The sequence below is a fragment of the Antechinus flavipes genome, chromosome 3, assembly GCF_016432865.1.
Source record: "Antechinus flavipes isolate AdamAnt ecotype Samford, QLD, Australia chromosome 3, AdamAnt_v2, whole genome shotgun sequence".
In the NCBI taxonomy this organism is placed as follows: domain Eukaryota; kingdom Metazoa; phylum Chordata; class Mammalia; order Dasyuromorphia; family Dasyuridae; genus Antechinus; species Antechinus flavipes.
In genome coordinates this window covers 122,823,230-122,849,100 of record NC_067400.1, presented here as the reverse complement: position 1 = coordinate 122,849,100, position 25,871 = coordinate 122,823,230, and the positions used below count along the sequence as shown (strand labels likewise).

The 25,871-nt window shown below is 33.5% G+C and overlaps 1 protein-coding gene across 6 annotated transcripts in view; it reads right to left on the bottom strand.

Annotated features, from left to right (window-relative positions):
• Nucleotides 1–25,871, bottom strand: part of SCEL (sciellin) — a 142,432-nt gene that overhangs the window by 40,988 nt on the left and 75,573 nt on the right. For 3 of the 6 annotated variants that reach the window (XM_051983951.1, XM_051983955.1, XM_051983956.1), the window contains 14 exons: nt 24,080–24,160; nt 22,436–22,489; nt 17,924–17,971; nt 16,463–16,522; nt 15,191–15,250; nt 14,331–14,390; nt 13,966–14,025; nt 13,258–13,317; nt 10,814–10,873; nt 8,063–8,122; nt 6,810–6,869; nt 3,897–3,956; nt 2,215–2,274; nt 1,725–1,784 (listed from right to left, as the gene is read on the bottom strand). In XM_051983951.1, coding sequence (XP_051839911.1) covers nt 1,725–1,784; nt 2,215–2,274; nt 3,897–3,956; nt 6,810–6,869; nt 8,063–8,122; nt 10,814–10,873; nt 13,258–13,317; nt 13,966–14,025; nt 14,331–14,390; nt 15,191–15,250; nt 16,463–16,522; nt 17,924–17,971; nt 22,436–22,489; nt 24,080–24,160 — 843 coding nt within the window. The remainder of the gene's footprint in view (nt 1–1,724; nt 1,785–2,214; nt 2,275–3,896; nt 3,957–6,809; nt 6,870–8,062; nt 8,123–10,813; nt 10,874–13,257; nt 13,318–13,965; nt 14,026–14,330; nt 14,391–15,190; nt 15,251–16,462; nt 16,523–17,923; nt 17,972–22,435; nt 22,490–24,079; nt 24,161–25,871) is intronic. The other 3 variants (XM_051983952.1, XM_051983954.1, XM_051983953.1) reach the window with 3 other exon arrangements.

The following is a 25,871-nucleotide window of genomic DNA, read 5'->3' as shown; positions in this document are numbered from 1 at the left end:
AGATGCTACAGATAGATAAGGAGCAGAGTTCGGAGTTGAATAGGAATATGGAAGCAGTATGGATTGCCTTTGGGAAATTACAATTTACTTTTAAGTACCACAAGTCTCTCTCTAAAACAACGGCCCATCTAATTATTGATATATTTCTAGTGATGTAGTATGGCTGCAAGTCTTGGAATGCCACAAGCTTCAACATATTAAAGCTAACAAGAATTGAAAGGTTCATGGAGAGATGTAAAGTATAAGGATAAGCAGGCTGCAGCAAGGTAGATAGAATACATAAAGGATATCATAAAATAGATGATTAGAAGTGAAGATGAGTTATTAATGAAGGAACATCCAATAAATAGCCCATATGCTCCTTTGGTATCTACAAAATGTAAAAAGGGCTAGAGGAAGGGTAAAATAATGTGACATTTTTGGACTTTACCATAAGGTTTTTTTTTTTTAATTCCTATATGATCTTATTTCATCATTTAATGTGCTTATGATTTTATTGATGAGGCTTCCCCATCTACTAGTGTGGACTGAATTTCTTTATAATTTACAATTCTAAAAAGAAGGAAGGAAGGAAGGAAGGAAGGAAGGAAGGAAGGAAGGAAGGAAGGAAGGAAGGAAGGAAGGAAGGAAGGAAGGAAGGAAGGAAGGAAGGAAGGAAGGAAAGAAGGAAGAAAAAGAGAGAGAGAGAGAGAAGGAGTGAGCTGGAGGGGCAGGGGGGGAAGAGAAGAGGTAATAGTAAAAGATCACATTGATGGCTTAAATTTCTTCAAGTTACCAGACCAGTAGAACTGCTCATAAACATCACTATCAATAATATTTGAAAGATCATAAAAATTATGAGAGGCTTCTGCAGGACTTCTTGGTAGTCAAATGTGATAAAAGAAAAGAGAGAAGAACCTTCAAACTAAAGGCCCTAGAAATTTAATTTAATTCCTTGCAGAACAGTGGTTGGAGGAGAAATGTCTCATGACTGCCTTAGCCAGTATTAAATGGGCCTCACTTGCTTATGGTTGCTTGAACTTGCTCCAGTTCTAACAAGAAATTAACAGGTATGTTTAATCTTCTCTACAGCTTCCAGGATCTTTTGTACCTCTACTTTGTCAGTGATTCATAACTTCAAGAGACCTTTATAGAGGATTTAAGGGAAGGTCCCAGTCTCTGGTTAGGTCATGTGCTTCATACATGCAAATAAATGTGAAGTTAGCTCTGTGCCTTATTTCTAGCTTCAATGGTCTGATGGAGTAAAGCAAATTCAAAGAAATCTAAGAGTATTTTTTTTTAGTGCAAAATAATCAGAAAAAGGAAATTATAGAATCATAAAATTTTAGAACTAAGGGGAACTTCAAGATTATTTTGTCTGACTTCATTTTACAAAACGAAAAACCCTAGCACAGAAAGGTTAAAGGACTTATCCAAAGTTACACACCTCATTAAGATTAGATCTGAGACTAGAACCCAGCTCACTTATGTGCAGTTCATTATTCATTCTACTATACCACATTGCTTCTATTTATTAGAAAAGAAAAACAAAACTGAAGTAATAAAAAAAAGCATTGATGTAAACCTTGAAAAACCAATCATCTATCTATATAATCAAAGGTTAATAGCAATATTCTGGTGATAAATTGATCAGAAAGTTTGTATTTTCTCAGAGTTATAGTCACTGAATTTCTATATATCTCCACAAAGTTTTATAAAATTTAGAGAAGCTAATTAAATCTTACCCCTGATCACCTTTTCCTGTTCCTGGTTTTACTTTGATGAGATTATCAAGATCTTGGGCCCTTTAAATATGAAAAAAAAAGTTCAAAATAAGTGTTATTATTGTAAATACTTAACATTAACATTGATCTTATTAATAATTTAAATGAAGGTTAAGCTGGATGAAATTTGTTACTAATACCCTATTACATTTGTATTCTATACCTAATCAGAGCAAAATGTCTACCATTAAAATTGATGTAACTATTTGAATTCCCATTTGTTGTCAGAAGATAAATTTGTAAAATTCCGGTTTAAATTAAACAAATCAGTGAACCAATTAGTATTGTTGTGGCCAGCCAAAAATATTTCACCCAACCACTTTAAATACTCCTTGTTAAGTCAGATTTGAACCTGAAACACACTTTGGTCATAATGTCATTTTCCGCTAACAGATGGACCAAATTTTTTCATACCAATTTTTATAAAAGAAAAGATTTCCATAAGTCTTACCCCTGGCTATGACTGTGGGTTGCAGGATTCACTTTGATAAGGTTGTCTAGGTTTGAGCCCCTTTAAACATTGAAGAAAAGATCAGGTCAACTTCATATGAAGAAAATAAAACATTTTCTAAGACTGAGAAATAGTATATATAATATTAATAGAAGTAATGCCTAGGAGACTAAATATTATCTATTAATATATTCTCATGTGTGCAGGAGCTCCAAATTAATTGAAAGGCAACTAGAGAAGCATCGAATTTTGGTATTCGAAATCCAACCATAGATACCATTTTGAAACTCTGCTTTCCTCGTAATACCACCAAAATTACACCAAAATTAATTCTACCTGTGCCAAAAGGAGTTCGTTATTGTTATCAAATCCAATGTGGAAGGGCAGACAGCAAGTGTTGTTGTTTTTTTTTTTTTTAGCAACTTCAGAGATACTTTATAATGTGCAATGTTCCGTGAAAAGCATTCTAATCAATCACAGAGCTCACTATTTAAATATATAACCAATTTCTCTTTAATCTATTCAGCTTCTGCCTCTGATTGTTTTATAACTTTGAGCTAAGCTAAAGCTACAAATGATTGTTTGTGTTAGTAACAAACAATATAAGGATCAAAAGTAGTAATGGCAGTCTGCCACTAGTGTTTCTGTTTAGTTGTATTTTTCCCTTCTCTTCTCCCCATGTTGTCTTTCTCCTTCTTACAGCTAACTAACTCTTTTAGGGTGCTAAATCTCTCTATAGATTTAGCCTGTCAGTCAAGGGCACATTCCCATCTTATGGAAGATACCCTTTGGTTAATTATGAATTCCACTAGGAAACTTGTCTTTTCCATTATTAATTGTTAAAACTCCTTTCCTTGCTAACTATATGTTCTCCCTACTCTCTTTCATTTACCAGTTCTGGTGTCTATTATATCTCTACATTTTGAGTGTAACCTCTTCTCCTAAATAAACCTACCTTTTACCCCCCCCCCAATAAAATGGCTCTAGAATGTGACAAATAATACTTTTAAATGTGATGTAAAGTTCTACATCACATCACTAAAAGAAGAAACAACAAAACAAAAACAACTATCATTGTTTCACTATTCAGCCGTGAGTATACTCCTACTTTCCATCTTAGTAAAATTACAACTACATATGTTTCCCACGTATTGCAGCATCAGCAAGTCCTCCTCTGATGTACTGAGCCACCCAGATGTGGAACATGAATCCACATGTAAACCTGCCTTTTTCACCCTCTTCTCTGCACACTACGATCCTAGTGAAGACTGAATGGAAGACTCTCTGAGGCAGTAATTAGTAAAAATCAAATACCCAGATATTTGGAAACTTTCAGGTTTTATGACATTATTATTTTCATCCAGATGTCTAAAATTATATTAACTACAGCCTGAAAGTAGAATCAATACTTTTGAATCTGATGTAAGGTTAAATGAAACTTTTCCAACTTCAAGAAACAAGGGAACAGCCAGTAGAATAAGAAAATCATAACACCCAATCTTTCTATAAATTTGTTCTGCTTTACCAAGCATGTTCTTGAGCTGGAGTGTTGCATGGGATAGCATTTTTTTTTCTTCAGAAACCATAGGATTTGAGTATCACTTTACAACTTCTATAGAATTCAGTTTCTGTTTTTGAGCATGAATTTTTTAAAGGATAAAGCAGGAAACTATAAATCTTACCCTGGAATATTTCTGTTTGCTGAAGGATTCTCTTTGATGTAACTGTCAAGCTCTTGACCTCTTCAAATGAAAAATGAAGTTTTGATTAAAGCAAGTTTATGTCAAATGCAAACATCATGACATCAATAAATGAATAGTGTGAAAACTTGAAGAAAAATCTCTTTTGCCTATGCTACATTTGAAGTTTAATTCTCAGGATACAGATTGAACTATAGTTTTTGGACACAGCTAATATAGGAATTTGTTTTAACAATGCATGTTTGTTGAATTTTTTTTCTTTTTTCCTCAGTGGAAGTGGGAGAAGTTAGGAAGGCATAGAAATAGATTTTTGTTCATTAAAAAACTTAAATTAAAAAATCCTTACTAGACTAAGTAATCTACAAGTTGGTCTTCAAAGAAAATATGTGTGAAAAAAATACCTTTCATTCTTTAAAAAAAAAAAAAAATCCCTCCAATGAAATGCCTTCAAATGAAGGTAAGAGTAATAGTTCACACTTTGAAAAAAAAAAACCTTAATAAAAAACTGGGGGAAAGATATTTGGGGTTCACCTAGCAAGTCAAAATAAAACATTGGGCTACATAGTATTTGAATCATTGAAAAGATAGGCTCTACCTATATCATAGGAAGAACAAATCTGTTTCCCTTGTTTACCAGAATAATTGTAGGAATAGGGCTTTGTGGCTTTGGATATAATATCCTAATGAAAAATTTTCAGTTCAACAGTTATTACATATATTAGTGGTAGGATTAGGGATTAGAGCTATAACTTTGCTGACATAGGAACCTTCAGGAGAAGGAAACTTCCTCTTCCAAAGCAGGTCAGCATCAGCCCGGCAGCATAGAGTCTCAGAGAACTGCCCAGAATACTAAGAGATTAATTGGAAAGCATGTGTCAAAAATCAGGCTTGCAGGAGGATGGAGTTCAAATTTGACCTCAGACACTTAATACTTCCTAGCTGTGAGACCCTGGGCAAGTCAATTAACTCCAATTGCCTCAGCAAAAAATAAATAAATACATAAATAAATCAGATTTGAAACTTCTGGGCTCTAAATACTACCAAAAACTAATCAGGCACTGTCTTTTGTTGTTTTTTGTTGTTGTTCAATCATATCCAACTCTATATGATCCTCTTTAGAGTTTTCTTAGCAAAGAAAATGGAATGGTTTGTTATTTTCTGCTCCAGCTCATTTTACAGATGAGGAAACTAAGACAAATTGGGTTAAGTGACCTGCCCAGGGCCACACAACTCGTAAGTAGTTGAACAGATTTGAACTCTGGAAGATGAGTCTTCTTGTCTCTAGGCCCAACACTCTATCCTTCATGCCACGTAGCTGCCCTATACATAAATTATTTTAAAGTTTACAGAATGCTCTAATATACTACCTTATTTAATCTTATCATGTTTACAAAATTCTTGGGGTTGTGCCAAAGATCAAATGAAATTTTTAAATGTATTTATGTATGTATGTATGTATGCTTTTATAGAGAGAGAGAGACACATATACACATATGCATGTGATATTTATGTATACATATATATGAAATTTATATACATGTGTATATAGATAGATGTACAGATATCTCTATAAATATATATAGACATATACACATATATAAATTTCATTTAGAATTTGGAATAACCCCAAAATTTTACACAACATTATAAAGTCTAAATGTGTACTCTACAACCATGAGCTATTCTCACTGTTCATGTCATTATGCCCATCTTATAGATAAAGGATCTATGCCTCTGGGAATTTAAGTAATTGCTCAGCATCATGTGGCAATAAAATGTCAGAGGTAAGACTCAATTCAAAGCCTCATCTCTGATAGTCTCCAGACTGAAAATTGACAATAATTTGGATTCCCTTATCCAGTATGAAAGAAATCCTTTAGGTTAAATTGAGGTTTAAAAGGTTGAAGCTCTTGAATAACGAATAAATAAAACATTCAATTTGCTTGAGGGAAAAAACTAAGACCAAAAGTCCTATATAACCTTTCAAAAAAAAAAAAAAAAACCCAGCTCATCTTTGTGTAGCTTTTTTTCTGTTTACGTTGTTGTTTTATTGTGTTATGTTATATTTTTTCTCAGTACCATCATGTCAGCTGAGTAGTGCAAGTATTACATTGATCAGAGAATTGAATCTACCTTTAGAGAGAGTTAGGAAATTAATCAAGATGGCAAAACCTTTTAGGGGTAGAAAGCAGACATAATTAAGTAGAATAAAAGTCCCTGAGAATTTATAAAGATTTCCTTTTTATGTTTGTTTAGGGTTTGTTTTTTGTTTTTGTTTGTTTGTTTTTTGTATTTTCAGGTCTTAGTACAATGACGGGAATAAACACTTGGTTTTTGTTGTTGTTGTTGTTGTTGTTTTTGCTGCGACAGATTCTTTCTGATCCCATTTGAAGTTTTCCTGACAAAAATATCGGAGTGGTTTGCTATTTCCTTCTCCAGCTCATTTTACAGAGGAGAAAACTGAGGCACACAGGGTTAAGTGACTTGTCTAGAGTCCCATAGCTATTGAGGCCAGATTGAATTCATGAAGATGGATTGCTACATATTCCTGACTCCAGGCCTGGCACTCTATCCATTGTGCTACCTAGCAGTCCATAAATACTTGCTATACAAAATTGAACCTCATATCTTCTGATTACAAGACCAGACTACTTTCTACTCCACTAACTTGTAGTTCTCAAATACCATACTAGATGGCCAAAAACTATACCAAAGCACAAAAATGCACCATTCTACTTCAATCACCTTTAAATTTCTGGTGTATTTTCAGTTTGAAAAGCAAGTATTCAATTTGAGCTTGAAATTCCCTGTTTTAATTTTAATCTTCCCAGATTAAACAATCAAATGCATTTATCTAAGCACAAAAAAAAGAGTCAAAAGTTCCACATATCCTACCTCTGAGTGTTTTTATTTCTTTCAGTGTTTACTTTGATGACACTATCAAGGTCTTGTTTTCTTTAAATAAAAAAAGAGTTTCCAGTTAGTGATAGTCAGCTTAAATACTATTCAAAAATATGAAGAATGCCTCAATTTAAGAAATAGTAAACATATTCTTTTTTCCAAAACAGCAAACAAATTTGGAAATGTTGAATGCCAAGGAATATCATACCAGAATGTCTAAAACTAGATTCTATTTAAAATAAACTATCTCCTAAAAAAATGAATAATATAATTTCCCCAATCCCTTATAACCTCATGACAAATACTTACAATTATCTATTTATTATATAACAATTTATTTACACAATGTAAAACTTTCTTATTTAACAAAAATAATCTTATCCAAAGATATATGTCATCTGTTAAGCCCAAAATGGGCATTGTAAAACTAACCATTCTTTGATGTGTGGGGATATAGCAAATTGCTATTCAAGGAAGTAGATACAATTAACTATTTCATTTTTAAATAAAGAGGATCTTCTTTTAAGATGATTGGTCTTATTTATGCTCCCCATTCTCACTTAATCCCATTCACCACAAGGTAGGTCAAGGTCCTTACTATGCTGATAAAGTGTATGTGTGTGTGAGTGTATACACATACACACACACACACACACACACACACACACACACACACACACATCTTTCTCTATGTCTAGACAGAGTCTTCCCTCATTAGAATGTGAACTCTTTCAGATTTTGTGTTTCTATCTCTAGCATTTGCATAGTATTTATTTGGCACACAGCAAGCCAATATGATAAATTATTTCATTTGTCACTGAAAGCAGGAGAATTAATTCATCTCATGTATTGGGAAGCCACAGAAAGCTCATGAATAAAAATATTATTTCTATATGAGAAACTAAGGTATGATTAGAGGAAATAGCAGAAAGTGTAAGCATTATACATTGTCCAGAATAGCAGTTACATTCACATTTATGTTACCTAGAAAAAGAAAAAAAACTTTTAATTATGGTGGCCATTCTCATCCCTAACTTTAGAAAGAAATCCTCCAATCCTCCAGAAAAGACTAAATCAGCCCTCAAGAGTGTTAGTATATGTACCTGATTTATAGTAATAGAGATAATCAGCTAATATCATTAATCATGAATATAAACAAATCTTTTAAGGTTAGAAATGCCCCTAAAAAATACATTTCATTTTTTCCTTTGATCATCCTATAGAGGTGAGTTGTCAGTAGGACTTACCCAGGGATATTTTCATTCTGATTAGGCTTCACTTTGATGAGATTATCCAGAGCTTGATCTCTTTAAAAAACAACAACAACAACAAAATATTTTACTGAAATAACACAGTACTAAATAGGTATTTAGCTTTTTGTTTAATATTTAAAGGGAGGATTTAAGGAATTTCATCCTGGAACTTGGAATCACAGTATCTTCAGATTGGAATGTACTTCAGAAGTCTCCTAGAATCACCAGATCTGAATCCATGAAATTCCCAACAGGGGATCAACCAACCTTTGCTGATTGTAAAACCTGTAGTAAGGGGGAACCCATTACCACTTAGAGCAGTCTATTGGCCTTTAAATGTTGTTAGGGAATTTTTCATTACCTAGGACCTAAATTTTCTTATTTTGCAATTTCCCTTTATTGTTCCTGGTTTTGCCTTCTGGAGCTAAGTAGAGCAAGTCTAAATCTCTCTTTTGGATGATAGCCCTTCACATACATAAATATAACCATCATTTTCCCCTAAAGTCATTTCTTTTTCAGGTTACACATTTCCTGTTCCTTAAACTGCTCCTCATATGTGCTATTTCCTATTTGAGGAATTTCTTGACTCACTGTCCCCCCACCTAGTAGTAACTCCTAGAAATTCTTTTATATTTACTGTATGTAAAGAAATGTGTTTGAATATGTGTACATATACACCCATATATATGTATATTTCTATCTATGCCTATTTGATTTACTTATAGCCAATGTCTAGGAAAGAAAAATATTCAAGATGTTTTTTGAGATCTCAAAAGGTCAACAGAACTTTGTATACAGTAACAGCTATATTGTTTTTAAGAACAACTCTGAGAGTTAATTCAGTTTCAATTGATCAAAGATGGACAGAAGCAGCTACACCCAAAGAAAGAACACTAGAAAATGAATATAAACTGCTTGCATTTTTGTTTTTCTTCCCGGGTTATTTAAACCTTCTGAATCCAATTCTCCCGGTGCAACAAGAAAACTGTTCGGTTCTGCACACATATATTGTATCTAGAATATACTGTAACCTATTCAACATGTAAAGGACTGCTTGCCATCTGGGGGAGGGGGTGGAGGGAGGGAGTGGAAAAATTGGAACAGAAATGAATGCAAGGGATAATGCTGTAAAAAATTACCCTGGCATGAGTTCTGTCAATAAAAAGTTATTAAAAAAAAAAAAAAAAAGAACAACTCTGAGCAACAAAGTCATTTTGACTATTATAAATACCCAAATTAATTTAATAAAGGCCTTATGAAAATGCTATCTTCATCCAGAGAAAGAACTGATATATGGTAGTATGTACAGAAAAATTTTATTATATATATGTATATATATATGTATATACATATATATATAAATCTACATACACACACATATAAAGCAAGATTATTGAGCATGAAACTACAAATCTATTATGTACAACTTGCTATTCCTTTAAAAAAAATACACTAAAATTGTCGTGTAAATGTCTTTTTTTTCTTCTTTTCCTCCTACCCCATAGCTACCATTGGACACACATATTTATATATATATATATATACATATATATATATATATATATATATATATACACCTATTTTCATCAGATACAAATATATATGTATATATGTATATTTATATCTATTTATGACTAATGGTAGCCATGGGGTAAGAGGTGGAAGGAAAAAACAAAAAAGAAATTAACATGACAATTTTATTGAATAACACACTATATATAACAGATTTTCAGTTTCATGTGTTATTATCTTTTTGATTATATTATGTTATGGAAATGCTTGTTTTATTCCATAAAATAAAAATAAAATAGAAATAAAATCAGTAAAAAAAAAAAATAGGAAGAGCCAAGTTTTAAAGACTTTAAAAGTAAACAAACAATAGGTAGTCACTAAAATTGAGTGTGTGTGTGTGTGTGTGTGTGTGTGTGTGTGTGTGTGAGAGAGAGAGAGAGAGAGAGAGAGAGAGAGAGAGAGAGAGAAAGAGAGAGAGAGAGAGATCTAGACTTTAGAAAAAATAATTTTGATAGCCAAATGAAAGATGGATTGCAGAGGGGAGAAGTTTGAACATGGAGACAAAAAAGATGGCTGTTGTAATAACTCAGGTGAGAGGCGATAAGAGATATTAAGATGGTGACTATATGAATGGATTCAAGATAGTAAATAAAATAGCAATTGAAGAGGTAGAAAACCTTGGCAACAGACTGTGTATGTATAATAAGTGCAAGGCATCTAGGATGAAGATAATAACAATAATAATAATAATTGCAAGAATAATAAGAATAAGTATTTATATAGCTTTTAGGATGTGCCAGGAACTTTGCTAAGTACTTTACAAATATTATCTGATTGAAGGCCTGGGTGATTGGGAACCTTGATATTAACAGGGAAATATGATAGAAGGGAAGGTTGGAGGAGAAAGGAAAGAACACCACAATGGACAGTTTAAGTTAGAGATGTCCAAAAGGCAGTTGTGATAAAAGATTGGAGCTCAAAAGAGAGATTAGGGTTGTATACAGAAATCTTCATAAAGATGAAAGTTGAACCTAAGATAGTTAATAATTCTATGACAAAATATTATGTGCATAAATTGAGCATAGACTACTGTATATATTAAATTGAGGATTGAAAATAGGAATATGACATAGAAATCCAAAGCCCATTAGAAGTTAAATTCTGGTCACTGAGATCACATATAAAATAGGGGGAAAATTGCCCTGGGTTAAGATATATCCCACCAGCTCTTACCCTTTTCCATTTTTATCTGCCTTGGTATTTACTTTGATGATGCTGTCAAAGTCTTGGTTTCTTTAATAAATATTTTTTGAAAAAATCAAGTTAGCAACATGATATTACATCAACATTAACTCCAAATATCCACCCAACCCTTGAAGTGGCCCTAGGACTAAAATGATAAATGAAGACATTTGACTTGATTATGGTAATGTAACCTGTGTTGATAATGATATCAAGTTAAAGTCTTCCCATTGTATAGCTATCACTCTGAAACTAATACTTAGCTATAGATGTTTTAAAAAACAAAAATTCCCATTGAATCTTTTTCTCATTATAACTTATTAAAGAATTCACTCTAATAAAACTATAAAGGTCTTATACTCTTTATTAAGCATAAATTACTAAAACAAGGTTCAAGAAGCAGATTTTTTGATACTATCTTTAAACAACTCTGTTAATACTTAATAATAATAACTTGTCATTGTTCAGTTGTTTCAGTCGTATTTAACTCTTCATGACCCTGTCTGAGATTTTCTTGGCAAAGATACTCCAGTGGTTTTCCATTTCCTTCTCCAGCTCATTTTACAACGAAGAAACTGAGGCAAACAGGATTAAGTGACTTGCCCAGGGTCATACAATCAGTGTCTGAGGTCAGATTTTAACTCATCTTCCTATTCCCAGGCCTGCACTTTATCCACTATGCCAACTAACTCCTTCAATTGTTGTTACATGACTTTATTTAATGTACACTGTGCATACCACATATCTAGCATATCTAGTATCAGAAGAAAAATAATCATGGCTAAGAATAATAGTAGTATTGAAAATTTCTTGATTACTAAAGTCCTATCAATGTAAGTCAGCCTGGAACTAATTTGTCTGGGATAAATTTGCCTGGGTTAAGTAACTATCCCAGAGTTAAACATTCAATATTTGATAGAACATGAACTCAAGTCTTCCAGATTCTGAGGCTGATTTTCCCCCTACTATATTCTCATTTTTTTCCTTCCATCCTTCCTTCCTTTCTTTCTCACTTCCTTCCTTCCTTCCTTCCTTCCTTCCTTCCTTCCTTCCTTCCTTCCTTCCTCCCTTCTTCTCTTTCTTCCTTCTTCCCTCCCTTCCTTCCTCCCTCCTTTTTCCCTTCCCCCCTTCTTTCTCTTCCTCTGTTATATTCGGAATCCTAATCTTAACTGCTGGTGCTCTGCTCAAAGGAATATAAGTTTTGATTGCTGAAACCTAGCAAGAAATTTGGGGGTTTACAGACTAGATTTCTTTTTTTTTTTAATGGACCATGTCTTAAACCCAAATCACTTTGGCTCTCTTTGATTGGCCAACCATGCTTTACTTGGTCTTTGTTTAGTTTCAGATGGCTCAGAGTGAATGTAAATAGCAATTGTTTCTGTTTTAGTCAAAAATCCTGAGTATCTTTCCCTCCCAGATTGATTTAATTTTTTTTTTTTAACTAAGTAAAAGAAGCCATTTTCTGACTCATCTCTTACTTAAGCCTTAGTCAAAGAATGGATATTACTCTAGACAAACTGAGACCTGGAAAAGACCTTAATTCAAAAAAGACCAAGGCCTCCTGTTGCATCTATATCTTGCCTCTGGACCCAGCTAGCTCAGGAGGAGAAAGTGAGGCTGGTGACTGCACAGATTTGTAAGTCATGAAATCTCTTTCCTGAAGACTTTGTCCTCTTCCAGAATGATGCTCAAACAACAACAACAATAAAAATGATAACTTACATAAAGTATTTATCCCCTCCTGCTTCTCTAGTATTCTTACATCTTATTCCTCACCATGTATTCACCAATTTAGTGACACTGGCTTCTTTGCTTTCCATGAATCTGACACTCCATCTCTCAGCTCTGGACAATTTTTTCAGCTGTCCCCCATGCCTATTTCTGTCTACTAGCTTCCCTAGCTTTTTTCAAGTCCCAGCTAAAATCTTCTACAGGAGGCTTTTCCCAACTCCTCTTAATTCTAGTGCCTTCCCTCTCAATTAATTTCCTATTTATCCTATAAATAGCTTCTTGTCTTCCTGGTTAGATTTTGAGCTCCCTGAAGACAGGGATTTGGTTTTTTTTTGCTTCTTTTTGTATCTTTAGGACTTAGCACAGTGCCAGACACACAGTAGGTGCTTAATAAATGTTTATTGACAGATTTAATAAGCACTTTTTGTTTTTTTGTTTTTTTTACTTTTTTGCTGAGGCAATTGGGGTTAAGTGACTGCCCAGGGTCACACAGCTAGGAATTGTCTGAGGCCAGATTTGAACTCAAGTCCTCCTGACTTCAGGGCTAGTGTTCTATCCACTGTGTCACCTAGATGCCCCTTTAATAAGCACTTTTAGCTAGTTTTTCATTTGTGGAAACCAAGACACAAAAAGATGATATAAAGTTTTTCAAAAAAGTAAAGAAATTGACTTAGGAAATAATTCCAACAAATTAGTAGTCTTACTTTTTGCCACTTCTGTCTGCTGTGTGATTCACTTTAATTAGGCTGTCAAGTCCTTGGTTTCTTTAAAGGTATCAAGAAAAAAAGAAGTAAGTCAAATTAAGATTGTCAGTTTTTTGTCAGTAGCAATTCATGAGAGCTTCTTCACCACCCATTAAGTGACCCAGAACCACAATAAGTCAGAGGTAATTGGGGCTTTGACTTGAGGTGTCAAAAATTTAGAGAGTTATTGGCAGTACTTGTAACCCTTTAACTGGTAGAAACCACTGAATTTAGTACTGAGCAAGATCAATTAGTATAAATCAGAAGCTACCAGATGACATGATTACTTTGCCCAATAGCTGCACATTAGGTGCCCAGCCCTTAACTGACCCCTAAGTCAGTATCCTTGTGCAGCAATCTCTATCTTCCTCCAAATTTACATTTCTTTCTGCTCTCCTCAGCCCCAGTTGCTTAACCTAAACCTGTTTTGGAGTGTTGTTCTGGTTTCCAGAATTAGTAAGTGATGCCTTTGAGTGCTCCCCAAACCAAAAGGCACTATTGCCATTTGAGACTTAATTCATTGAATTTCTTTGCTGTTGTTCACTTTGTTTGTTGTTGCAGAAGGGGCCACTAGTTTCAGTCTAATACACTGTGTTGAAAATCCCCAGAAACAAATATCCAGCAATTCAAATCAGTCAATTTAGAAATGAATTATACATCAAGTCTTACCCTTTGTCATCTTTGTCTTTATGAGAGGTCACCTTGATGAGTTTGTCAAGATTTTGGTTTCTTTAAATATGAAAATAATTCAAATGAGAAGATCTATGATTTTATAAATGAATGTTTTAAAATTTTCAGGAAAAGATATTTCTTATGAAAAGTTTAAGTATTGCATATTAAATGGCTAAATAGAAACTGAAGTTTTTGTGTCTATCATGACTGAATTCTGAGAAGTAAAAAATAACTCCTATCTCTCTATTGCATATACATATAAAGTTTTATGACAAATGACAGAATCTTCAAATGCCTACTGCTTAAAACACAGTCAATATGAAAGATAATCCCACTAAATCCCATTATTGATTAATTCTTACCCTTTGTCATTTTCTTCAATCCTGGTCTTCACTTTAATCATATTGTCAAGATTTTCATTTCTTTAAATATTAAAAAAGTGATTTCATTTATTCAACAAATATTTATTAGGCACTAACTACATAAGAGAAAGTTTACTAATAAAATAGCTTCAATTTTCTATCAGTTTTCACTTGTTACTTTGTCCATATCACATTTTATTCTTTTGTCTTTATATGAGAACTGAACTAAGCTACCTGTTCCCTCATCTCTCCATACTATCAATTCCATTACTCTCAAGATTTATATATTTTCCTTTTCATGTACCTATTCTATTCTTACCATATTTCTTCAATATCTTTGCTCTTTCAACTCACCAAGTACCTTCTCTTACATCATTCAAATTCTCAAAATCTGACCCCTCCCATAAACTTTGCTGAACTATAAATAAAAGATAGATTAACTCTACCCTATTTAAAAATGAAATTACCTTAACAACCTATTTTCTTTCCATTAGACAAAATGTGTCTTTAATCCTGTATGCACTTCTATTTAGCATAATCATGACAAATCTTTTTAACATTTATAGAGATGTTCTTATTCATGTTTGAGGGGGAGGTTTGTTTGTTTTCACATTGTCTCCATCCTCATTGAGGGCCTTAATTCCTTAAGATGGAGACAAACTATGTCTGGCATTGTCAGTTTGAACACAAACAATATTGCAATGTTCATAAATTGGCACGTAAGAGGGATTTTTAAAAGATGAAAGTAACAATCATGATGATAAAATTGTTCTGTGACAATTAGTGACTAATAAAAAACAAATAATAATCAATGTGAAAAATTATATAATCAAATTATTAGAAAATCCATTCATTCTTACCCTTTGTCATTTTTCTCGATTTGGGGATTCACTTTAATGAGATTGTCAAGCTCTTGATTTCTTTAAATATGAAAAAAAAAAAGAAAATGATGTTATTCTTCCATGTCCATTGTATCAATTAACAATCTAGGATATAAATATTGTCATTATGGAATACCCACTTACTGACCATTTTATACAGGGCTCTGATTCAGGGCTGGCAGGGGATATAAAATAATAAAAGACATGCATCTTTAGAATTGGAAAGAACCTTAAATTAAAGAATAACTATCTCTTCGAGTGCCACACTTTAAAAATGAGAGAACAGAAACCTGGAAAGTTTGAGTAGCATATCTCACATCTGACAAATATGTAAGAGATCCAAGAATAGGGCCTAAATTTCCTAACTTTCTTCCCAGAGTTAATGAGACCATAGATCTAGAGCTGGAAGAGACTTCAGAAGGTATATACTTCAACTCCTTAACTGTTCAGTTTAGGACCTTTAGGCCACAGAGGTGAAACTTCATTTCATCTGAGAACTGGTGACTTGCATTATTAATGTTGCTTAAGTAACATAATTAAGTAAATAATCTGGGATTTGAACCCAGGTCTTCAGGACCCAAATGGAATGTTCTTCCCATTGCCTCTCTTTCTTTGCCCTTAAAGAGCTTAGAGATATAGTTAGAAAATTAAAAGATACACATGTGAACTGAGAGGACCAACTCCATGATCAATCAATAAATAAGCATTTGTTAAGTACCTTCTGTGTACTAGGCACTGTACTAAGTGCTGAAGATTAAAAGAAAAAAAAAAGACAGTTCCAATGTTAACAACCAAAAAAATGATACATGGGGATGCAAATACACAGTACAAGAAAAAAGAGTTCACTGAATAAGATGTAGAATAAAGGAGTGATCAATAATGAGGTGAGTGTTCCCAACAGAAAAATGCCCAACAGACCCTATTACATTTAGTTCATTGGATTAATCTATTAGTGTTCATTATATATAATTAATATCTTGTTTGCATGAACTTATATTCTAAGGAGATAAGATACTGACTTAGAGAACTGGGTTAAAAAAAGAAAATGCCATATGAGATTTCAGGAGGAAAAATTCTAAAGAAACAATAATTCCCTATGTAAATCATACCTCAAATAAAGGAATAACTTTTAGATCCATGCTATCTGTTCTATGCCAGGAAACAAAATTCCCATTTAATTAAAGAGTACACAATTAAAATAACCTGTCTAGACAATAACAAATTTAAATTAAGAGATAAATCAAATCTTACTTTTTATCAATTCTTTCTGCCTTATGATTTGTTCTGAAAATGCCATCCAAGCCTTGGTTCCTTTAAACATAAACACAGACACCAGCCTTTAGTCAATGATGGTATAGTCATTTAATTTGGCAATAGCATTAAATTCAAGAGATTGGAAATTTAAACCAGTTTGGAATAAATGACTCAACTGGCAATTTCTAAAGACTAAGGTACTGCCATTCTTCAAAGTATTACATTTCAGTCTGAAGCCCAGGAAGGCTGTCACTCTAGCCTTCCTACAGCTAATTAGCAATAGAACCAGGACTAGAATCCAAATCTACTAATTAATTGCTAATCCCTAGCTCAATGCTTCATTTGTTTGCTATGCTTTTACTATAACTGCCTCTGTGTTTTTGGTTAACATTTTTAAAGTTTGCTTAGCACTTTTTTCATTCATTCATTCTAATTCTGTATGCTAAAAGTTATTTTTAACCTGTTTGCGTTCAACACTTGTAAGTTAACATTGAATGCAAGTTAAATTATTCACTACTGCCTCTTATCAGATTTTTAGGTCACACAACACTTCATGTAAGAGGTGCAGAGCCAGAAAATAAAAAATGGTCGCAAAAATGTAAAAAATGGTCATAAAAATGTAAGAATAGATGGCAGTTAAACTCAGATTAATTGCAATAACTAATCTTCATACTGGTGGACAGATGAAGAAACATATTTCCCTCTTCTTAGAAAAGAAATTACAAGGTCACAGATAATAGATTTAGAGATGAAAGCTCTTTTAAATCATCTGGCTCAACTTTTTAGAGATGAAAAAAAGGTACCCCCAAAGTGAGATCACTTGGATATCTAAGAGATAAATGTCAGAGTTGGTTGGGAGACCATAGATATAGAATGTTAGATATATTATTATTTTGTTGATCAATTTTGATTAACTGTTTTACTCTATGGTAAGGGAAGATTCCATAGGTACAGTATATAATACAAAATTTCCATAATATAAAAAGGAAAAGGCTTACACTCCAATCAATATTTAAAACACAAAAGAGGCAGATTATATATATTGGAATAACAAGTGATGTTTTGTCAAAATCCGATCTACAGTGGCAACAGTGACCATTTAGCAAACCAAGCCACACATAAGTTAATGGGAAGAGATATTTTCAGTCTTCACCATCAGCTTTTCATAGTTTGGCTGGAGCAAAGCAATATGATTATTCACATAAATGGTTTATTCCACAACAATAAATGAACACAATAAAAAAACAAAATCTATTATTAGTAATCCTAAATTTTTTAAAGCTACATATGTTTTTGATACGCAGAATCAATAGCTTTTGACATCGATGGCTTCTATTCAAATATTTGTAGGCTATTTTTCTTAGATTCAATGCATTTTCCATTTTGCTAACACATAAATCTCACACAAAAAGTCACATCATTTTCCATTTTAAAGAACAAAGCTCTTTTAAATCTTACCTATTCATGTTTCTGTTCATTTTGATGAGATTATCCAGGTCTTGACTTCTTGGAAAAAAAAGAAATCCACCATCAGTAAAAATCTATCCAACAATAAACTAGGTCTAATTGCAAGTTCAGATTGTAAAAACTATTTGATCAATTCATAATCTACAATAGGAACATTCCAACCAAGAACATAATGCTTTAACTTTTCCAGATGACCCTTTGAAAAGATAATTATAATAAAGAAACAAAAGGAATTCATTTACTTGTCTAAATCAAAATCCTCTCTCTATGGATATAAAAGATTCTCCTAAAGTAATAAAAATGAAGAATTATTTTACCTTCACTCATTACCCTTAAAGTTTTTCCATGAGTGTAGACTGAAGTAAAAAGTAAATTGATATTTTAGTTTCTTTAACTGGGAAAACATCTTAATATAGTGCACTTTAGAGAATTAACTTTAAGAGGTCACTGAAAATAGTTGGAAAAAATCTGGCCCGAAGAGACTGAATAACTGTCTTCTCTCTTAGAATTGGCATTGGCTCTGGAAGAATCAATTAAGTTTCACAGTCAATTCAAGGTGACTAAGTCTAATCAGATATTTGCATTCTGACCATAAAATTTATATAACAAAACCCAACAGTAAGCTCTTAAGTTCACCATTTTTCTTGTCTGCTGTCATCATTCAAGGGACTAAAGGGAATTATTCCCTCTAAATCTTGATCTTTGAGACCCAAAGCTTTTCCTCTCATTCCCATTCCATATCAGAAATCCAAACTCAGAACCTTTTTGAATTTCTTTTTAGTGAGTCATCATTATATTTGCAGCTAATAGTACAAGAAACTTCTTTACTAAAGCATAGAAAATTGGAATAAATTGCATTTTTAAAAAGCAAATCTGATTGTCATCTATATATTGGATGCCTTATTAACCCAGATTAGTAAATATTATATTATTTACAGTTTCAGCAAAGTTCCCAGCACAATTAATAAATGCTTGGTGACTGGTTGATTTAGAGATTTTTCTGGGGCACTTAGTTTAAGTGTCTTGTCTAGAATCACAGAGTTGATATATTTCAGAGAGAGAATTTGAATTCAAGTCAGTCTGCTGGACCAGCCCTCTACCCACTTCCTCTCTACAAGCTACAATAAGGCAGACCAGTTATAGAGGAAAACATCTACATTCATGAAGAGCAGTATTTTGAATATTTGTTGATTGCTATGTGGCTTCATCTAGTGGTGTGCAGAAGTCAACTTGAGCTGGCTTGCAAAAGTCAATGGTTAAATTTTCAAAGCAAGCATTTGCACTATAAAAATTGGCAAATACTACAAATCAAGGCTTGATTTATTTTGTTGATCATCTAGATTTTAGAAAGTGATAGAGAAAATATTAATAATGCAGACTTAAAAATATGTTGTGGGGGTAAAAAGAAAAATGTGTTGTGGGAACATTTGGGGAAGGGGAAAGGGGAAAGGTGATTATTAAACATTTACTAACATTCTCATTGTGAGTATATCTTCATTCTCATATTCATCCTGGTCTACTTCAAGCCCTTTAAATTCTGCCTCTGAGCAACCAATTCCCATAGAAAACAAAGTCTTTTCTGATTGTTTCTCCAGAGATATATCGTGAATTAAGGTTATAGCTTTTTTTTCTTTGACATCTGAAATGGATAGCTCTATCCAGGGGTCCTCAAACTTTTTAAACAGGGGGCCAGTTCACTGTCCCTCAGACTGTTGAAGGGCCGGACTATAGTAAAAACAAAAACTTTTGTTTTGTGGGCCTTTAAATAAAGAAACTTCATAGCCCTAGATGAGGGAGATAAACGTCCTCAGCTGCTGCATCTGGCCCAGGGGCAGTAGTTTGAGGACCTCTGCGACTATATAAGATCCCAAACTCAGAACCTTTTGAATTAGTTTCCTTTCACTAAATGTCCAATCTAAGTTTAAAAATCTACTAACCCATGTTCTTTTCCTGTTTCTACATTTTATTAACAAATCATCTTCTATGGCTCTTTATATCTCTTTCCTTCACCCATCTCATCTACCCTCTAATTTTGGTTCACAATTGACTCCCCAGAGCTCTAAGTTGTCTCTCACATTTTAAAATTTGTTTTCTTCTTTTCCATCCTCATCCTAGGTGATCATTAGCTTAACAAAAATGTTATTATTGTTGCTTGTCCTTTCCAAAAGACATCAGGGAGGTGATACCATGTAAGAGAATTGGATTCAAATGAGGGAAGATTGTGCAAAGTCACCAATCTCAGTTTCTCCTGCAGAATAATATTCACTTATTATAAGTCTTTCTTTCAGACCAAGGGCCTGCCACTTTGATGCATACAAATGTAATGGGGAAGTAGGTTTCCATTACAGCCATTTCCCAGAATTGACTATGACTAGGGGATATTCAGGGGCTCCTTGAACCCCTTCACCTCTATGTTTGCTCAATTGTTCTTGCACTAAAAAGGTGCCTGGTACAATAGTTTCACAGTCAAAGCAAGATCCTTTCATGCCTTTGACAATATGATAATTTAGAAACTGCCACAGAATTGAATCCTTTAAAGTGTATTATTTGTTCAATGGTGGGATTGATGACTGAGAATAAACAAAGGAAGAGCCAAAGTTGCTGTCCCTGTCATAAATTTGATTAGCACTGTATGCTTGTTCAGGACAAATGATATCCATTCCCCTGACACACTACTCCATTGTTATTTTTCCTTACTTTAAATTCTACTAGCTAACCTCTAAATTGTTGGGTCTTTCTGTGTCAGCTGGGAAAAATGAAACACAGAAGCTCTATAAATCTTATCCTTGTTCTTTATGACTGTGCTGATATACATTCTGACAAGATTGCCAAGATATCTCTATATCTCTCCCTTTCTCTTTGTCTCTCTCTATCTCTGTTTCTCTGTCTTTCTCTGTCTCTCATCTCTCATCTATCTCTGTTTCTCTCTGTATGTCTCTGTCTGTCTCTCTCTCTCTCTCTCTCTCTCTCTCTCTCTCTCTCTCTCTCTCTCCTTCTTTCCCTCCCTCCCTCCCTCTGTCTCTCTCTCTCTGACTCTCTGTCTTCCTGCCTCTGTCTATATTGTGCTGTTTCTGTGTGTGTGTGTGTGTGTGTGTGTGTGTGTGTCCAGCTGTCTCAAAATAAAATTGGGCAGTTAGGGGATATGATGGAGTAAGTCCCAAGACTAGAGTCAAGAAAATTCATCCTCCTAAGTTCAAATCTGGTCTCAGAAACTTATTAGCTATAGAACCCTGGGCAAGTCACTTAACCCTATTTGTCTCAGTTTCATCATCTGTAAAAAAGAAGGAAATAGCAATGTCTTTGACAAAAAAAGCTCAAAGGGAATCCCAAAAAGTGGGACATGACTGAAACAACTAAACAACAACATAGATCATGATGGAGCACTCAGTGGCTAATTAAGCATAATAATTGTATTTAGAGTAAAGAAATAGAAGAGAACAAAGAGTATGTAGCAGAATAGCTGAACCTACAGACTAATTGGTAAATCGGGGCCAGATCATGAAATCATAGGTTTAGATCCTAGAAAGGGAACTGGCCTTTCTAGGATCTAAATCTATGATTCCATGATCCCTTATTTTACAGAGAAGAAAATTAAAACAGACAAGTTAGGTGATTTGTCTCAGACCACACAGCTAATAAGCATCTAAGACAGGATTTGAACCCAAACCTTCCTTATTACAAATTCAGAACCCTACCCGATGGGAGATCTTGAAAACTTGGTTAATAAATATAAACTTTTTTTCTGTAAGCAATGGAGGCCTTAGAAGGATTCTAAAAAGAACAATGACATACTTAAAGCTTTACTTCAGGGAGAGTAAACTGGTAGGTATGTAGAGTGGATTGTAGCAGGCCAGACAAAAGACAATATGAGCTTTGGATAGTGAATTGAAATGGAGTAAACACTGAAACAAAATTCTTTCTCTGACTCCCCCCACCCCCTTCTCTCATTATTTTTTTTTTTTGCTAAATTCTATGTAAACCACCCATCTATTAAGACAAAATTATCTGAGGAAAAAAATGTAATAAAATTGAATAGCTCACACCTTTTAAAAATTATTTATAATTTAGTTTACATTCAAAAAGAAGGCTTAGGATATCACCTAAGTCTCATGAATGGGGGTTCATATGTTGCATCTCAGCTGATTATTTTATTAATTTTATTTCTATTATATTTTAGTGTCCAATCTTCTTTGGATATCTATATTATGTCTATAATTTGTTTGGAATCTGATTCAGAAACAACATGCTGAAGTTAAGTCTAGAGATGAAGGTTTCTGCTTGGATTTGAAGTTGTGTAGATGGTTTTCAAAAAAATAAAAAAATAAAAAAGAAATTATTGAAGCCTTGGTAGTGTCTGAAGTATTTTTTAAAAAGTAATACAAGTATAATTTGCATCTATTTAAGGTCAAAATAGAAACTTGTAAAGTAACAGGTTAAACATGCTTTTACTAAACATCAAGAAAAAGAAAAAAAAAAAAAACTAATGGGTTCCAAGGATCTTACCCTTTGTCATTTTTACCAGTATCCACTCTGATGATGTCATCCAGACCTTGGTTTCTTTAAATAAAGTAAATCAGAATTGATCAGCAATAGATAGGTCACCATATGATTGATCTAAAATCATTTATTTTCAACAGGTTAAAATGGTTTTATTCAGGAATGATTCAGCTGAATAGAACAAACCATTCAGCTTATATTACAAATCATTTCAATTCTCTGGATCTTAGTTTTAGTTATCTGGGTTTTTGTATGACAAGAGCTTTGAGTAAGATGATCTCAAAGGCACCTTATAGATTTAACATCCTATGACCACATCAATTTCATACTTCCAATGAAGGCCAGCTCTTGTACTTCTCGGTGGCCCAGCAGTGACCTCTAGCTTCTTAAAAACTTCAGAAGACAAAGATAAGTTTTAATAAGTGGAATGACTTTATCCAAAGTAGAGAGAATCCATGAGCTAACTGAAATGAATATTTATAATTCCCAACAACAGACTTGAATTTTGCTAATCTCGTATGTTTGTTTTAAGTCATTTGAGGTGTTTCTGATCACAGCAATTCATAAAATCATTTAAGGGTTGAAATCTACATCATAGCAATGAATTCCCAAATCAATGAGATCATAGACCCATTTGAATATTTGAGTATATATGGAAGCATGAAGGAATTGCAATTTGTGTTACTTGAAGGAATGACACTGATAACATCATAGCTCTTTTGAAATATCAAATCATGAATTCTATACCAGACCTCCTAGAGTAGCAGTTATAGATAGGTTTTATAACTGCCATCTAGTGCTCACTGAAATAATACCACTGTTATCAAAACTTACATTAAAAAACATGGTATTAAACAGATTTCATGTACAAATAAGTACAAAATTATGGACACAAGATTTTATGCTGAAGCTAATGAACATTTAATTAAATATGCAAACAATGCAGTTTGCCTGTCTGTGCCTTCAAATGGAAAAGGATGGCTCTATATCAATAATTCAATAAAACCTTACCAAAAAAAAAATTGAGAAAAGTTTTGCTTTAGTCAAAATGAGTTTGTATTTCAAGTACTAGTAAAGCATAAAATGGGAATTGATAAAGTTAAAATGTAGATAGATTTCAGGTTTTTCTTAACAACTTATGATAAAAGATGTTTGCTTGGCCTCCTTATATTTTCTTACTGATTCTCAAAAAAAAAAAAAAACCAGATTCAACAATCATTTTTGCTCCAGAGGCTATTTCTTAATTACAAAAACATCATTTCTTTTACATGTTCTTTCATTTAAATTATCTTGCTGTGATTAAAGTGGTTTCAAATGTGCGTGTTGTTATAATTTCATTTTAAATAAATTGGTGAATGAATGGATATCTTAAAATAGTTAATGAAGTGAGAACAAGTCATATGAAATGTAATTTCTTCCATATGAAAGCAAATTCACTGATCTATGGATATGGTAGGTTATCCCCTACAAAATAGATCGGTCAAATTCCCAGGATGCCAGGCCACCAAGTAGGGTTTCTAGGGGCAGCAGAGTAGTTAACAGATTATGTTATGGTGGGAAATTAGAGGATGCTTTCACTAGATGACATAGTCTGTTTTGAATGAAGCAGTATCGTATTTAGCAGCTAGCATGGTATACTTATTACCTTACCTAGTATCCTGTCGTGCCTGTGGAGATGATGGAACTGGAGAATAAGGTCTTGGAAGTGTTGGTGGCAGAGCACTTGGTTCCCTTTAAAACAAACCAAAACAATGATTTCATTATGAAAAAATAATTATTTTCTAAGGCCATGGACTATAATGGAAACATAATCCATAATCTAGTGAAATTCACCAGCATATATGATTATCAGCTATTTTTTATTATTATCTGAACCAGCATGGTATATAATTACATAGCTAGCAGATGGTTATGGATATACTTTATCTTCAATAGGAAAAGAGTCATTAAGAGCATATGGAATATATATGGCATGGAGGGATACAGGTATTAGTCTATAGAGTATAAGCTTTTGCATTTTACAGATAAGGCTGGCTTTACCTATAGAGGACTTATAGAGTATTGAAGTACTTAGATGATAATTTAAGGAGGATCAAGGCTTTCTTGACCCTTCATATCACCATCTCTAGCAGGAATGGGAAGAATATCTGAACCACCATTAAATATTTATGTCCTTGGGTTAGAACATGGCTTTATTTTTTAAAAAGCTAGTGCTTCTGAGTGGAGTGTTTACTAAAAGACCATTTCCAACCTTTAACACTTTGAAGTGAATTCAATAATACCTCATGTGTCTGGCATATAGGAGGTGCTTAATAAAATCATATTGATTGATGGAATTAGTTCATCAATAAAACTTCAGAGTTTATCAGCTAACTGATAAGGGGGTATGAAGGGTAACCAGGAGTGGGAAGGGTAATTTTTAAATGCCAGAAATTCCTAAGGGGAGAAGATGAGCAAATGCCTGATTAGGATGATGAGACAGTATGGTGACCTACTTTGCCTACTTTACAGTTTTAGTGTAAGGTGTAAAAGGATTTATTCCAAATCTTCATCTGCTAAATCTTTACTATTTTAAATAGGCTACAATCTCCACAAAGTGATCTTAAACACTGATGAGTAGGAAAAGGGAAAATCCCAGAGAAAAGGATAATATGGGGAGAGACTTGGGAAAATGGCCTTGGAATGGGTCCAAGAATGCCCAGGATAGAGAATGTATAGAGTTGAGGGGGGTGGGGTTGGGAAAGAAAGATTGATGGAGAAGTGAAATTTTATTCAGCACTAGGATGCATTTTCACCCCTGCTGGGACAGAGGCCAGTCAATGCCAGGTTTATTTCAACCCACCTCAAAGGGGCCTTCATTTCCATCTATGTGCTGACAACCACAGATGACAAAACTGAGGAAGTCCAGAGCCAACTGCGAGGGCTCATTTATGCCCTGCCAAGAACACAACATGCTGCCAAGCATGGGTGATTTAAATGCAAAAGCAAAGGAGGAAGCTGTAGCTCTGAATGTTTTTGAGAGACAGGAAGAGAGAGGTGCTCATGGAGAATGTTCTTTGCAGACAAATGCTTTGAGGATCCTTTGTGAACATCAGCTTCCCCACAAGAAAGATCCAGGGAGCTCTCTCTAGAATTATAGCTTCTTGGATAGAGTTGTGCAGAAATCTGAATAAAGAGAACTGAGATTTTTTTTTAAATCATGTTTAGAAACAAAAGGCTTGCTTGATTTTCAAATAAGACAGAAAATAAACTCAAAAATTATGCCTAGAGAGATGACTATTTTGATGAAAATGCTTCCTAATCATTTATCTTAAGCTGTTAAAAGATCTTGTCTGTGACCATGATGTCAAGAGATACATAGGTATATAAAATGGCTAATTTGATAATGGAAATTCTTTTGTTATTTACCACAGCAGACTAGATCTCTACTAAGGAATGACTC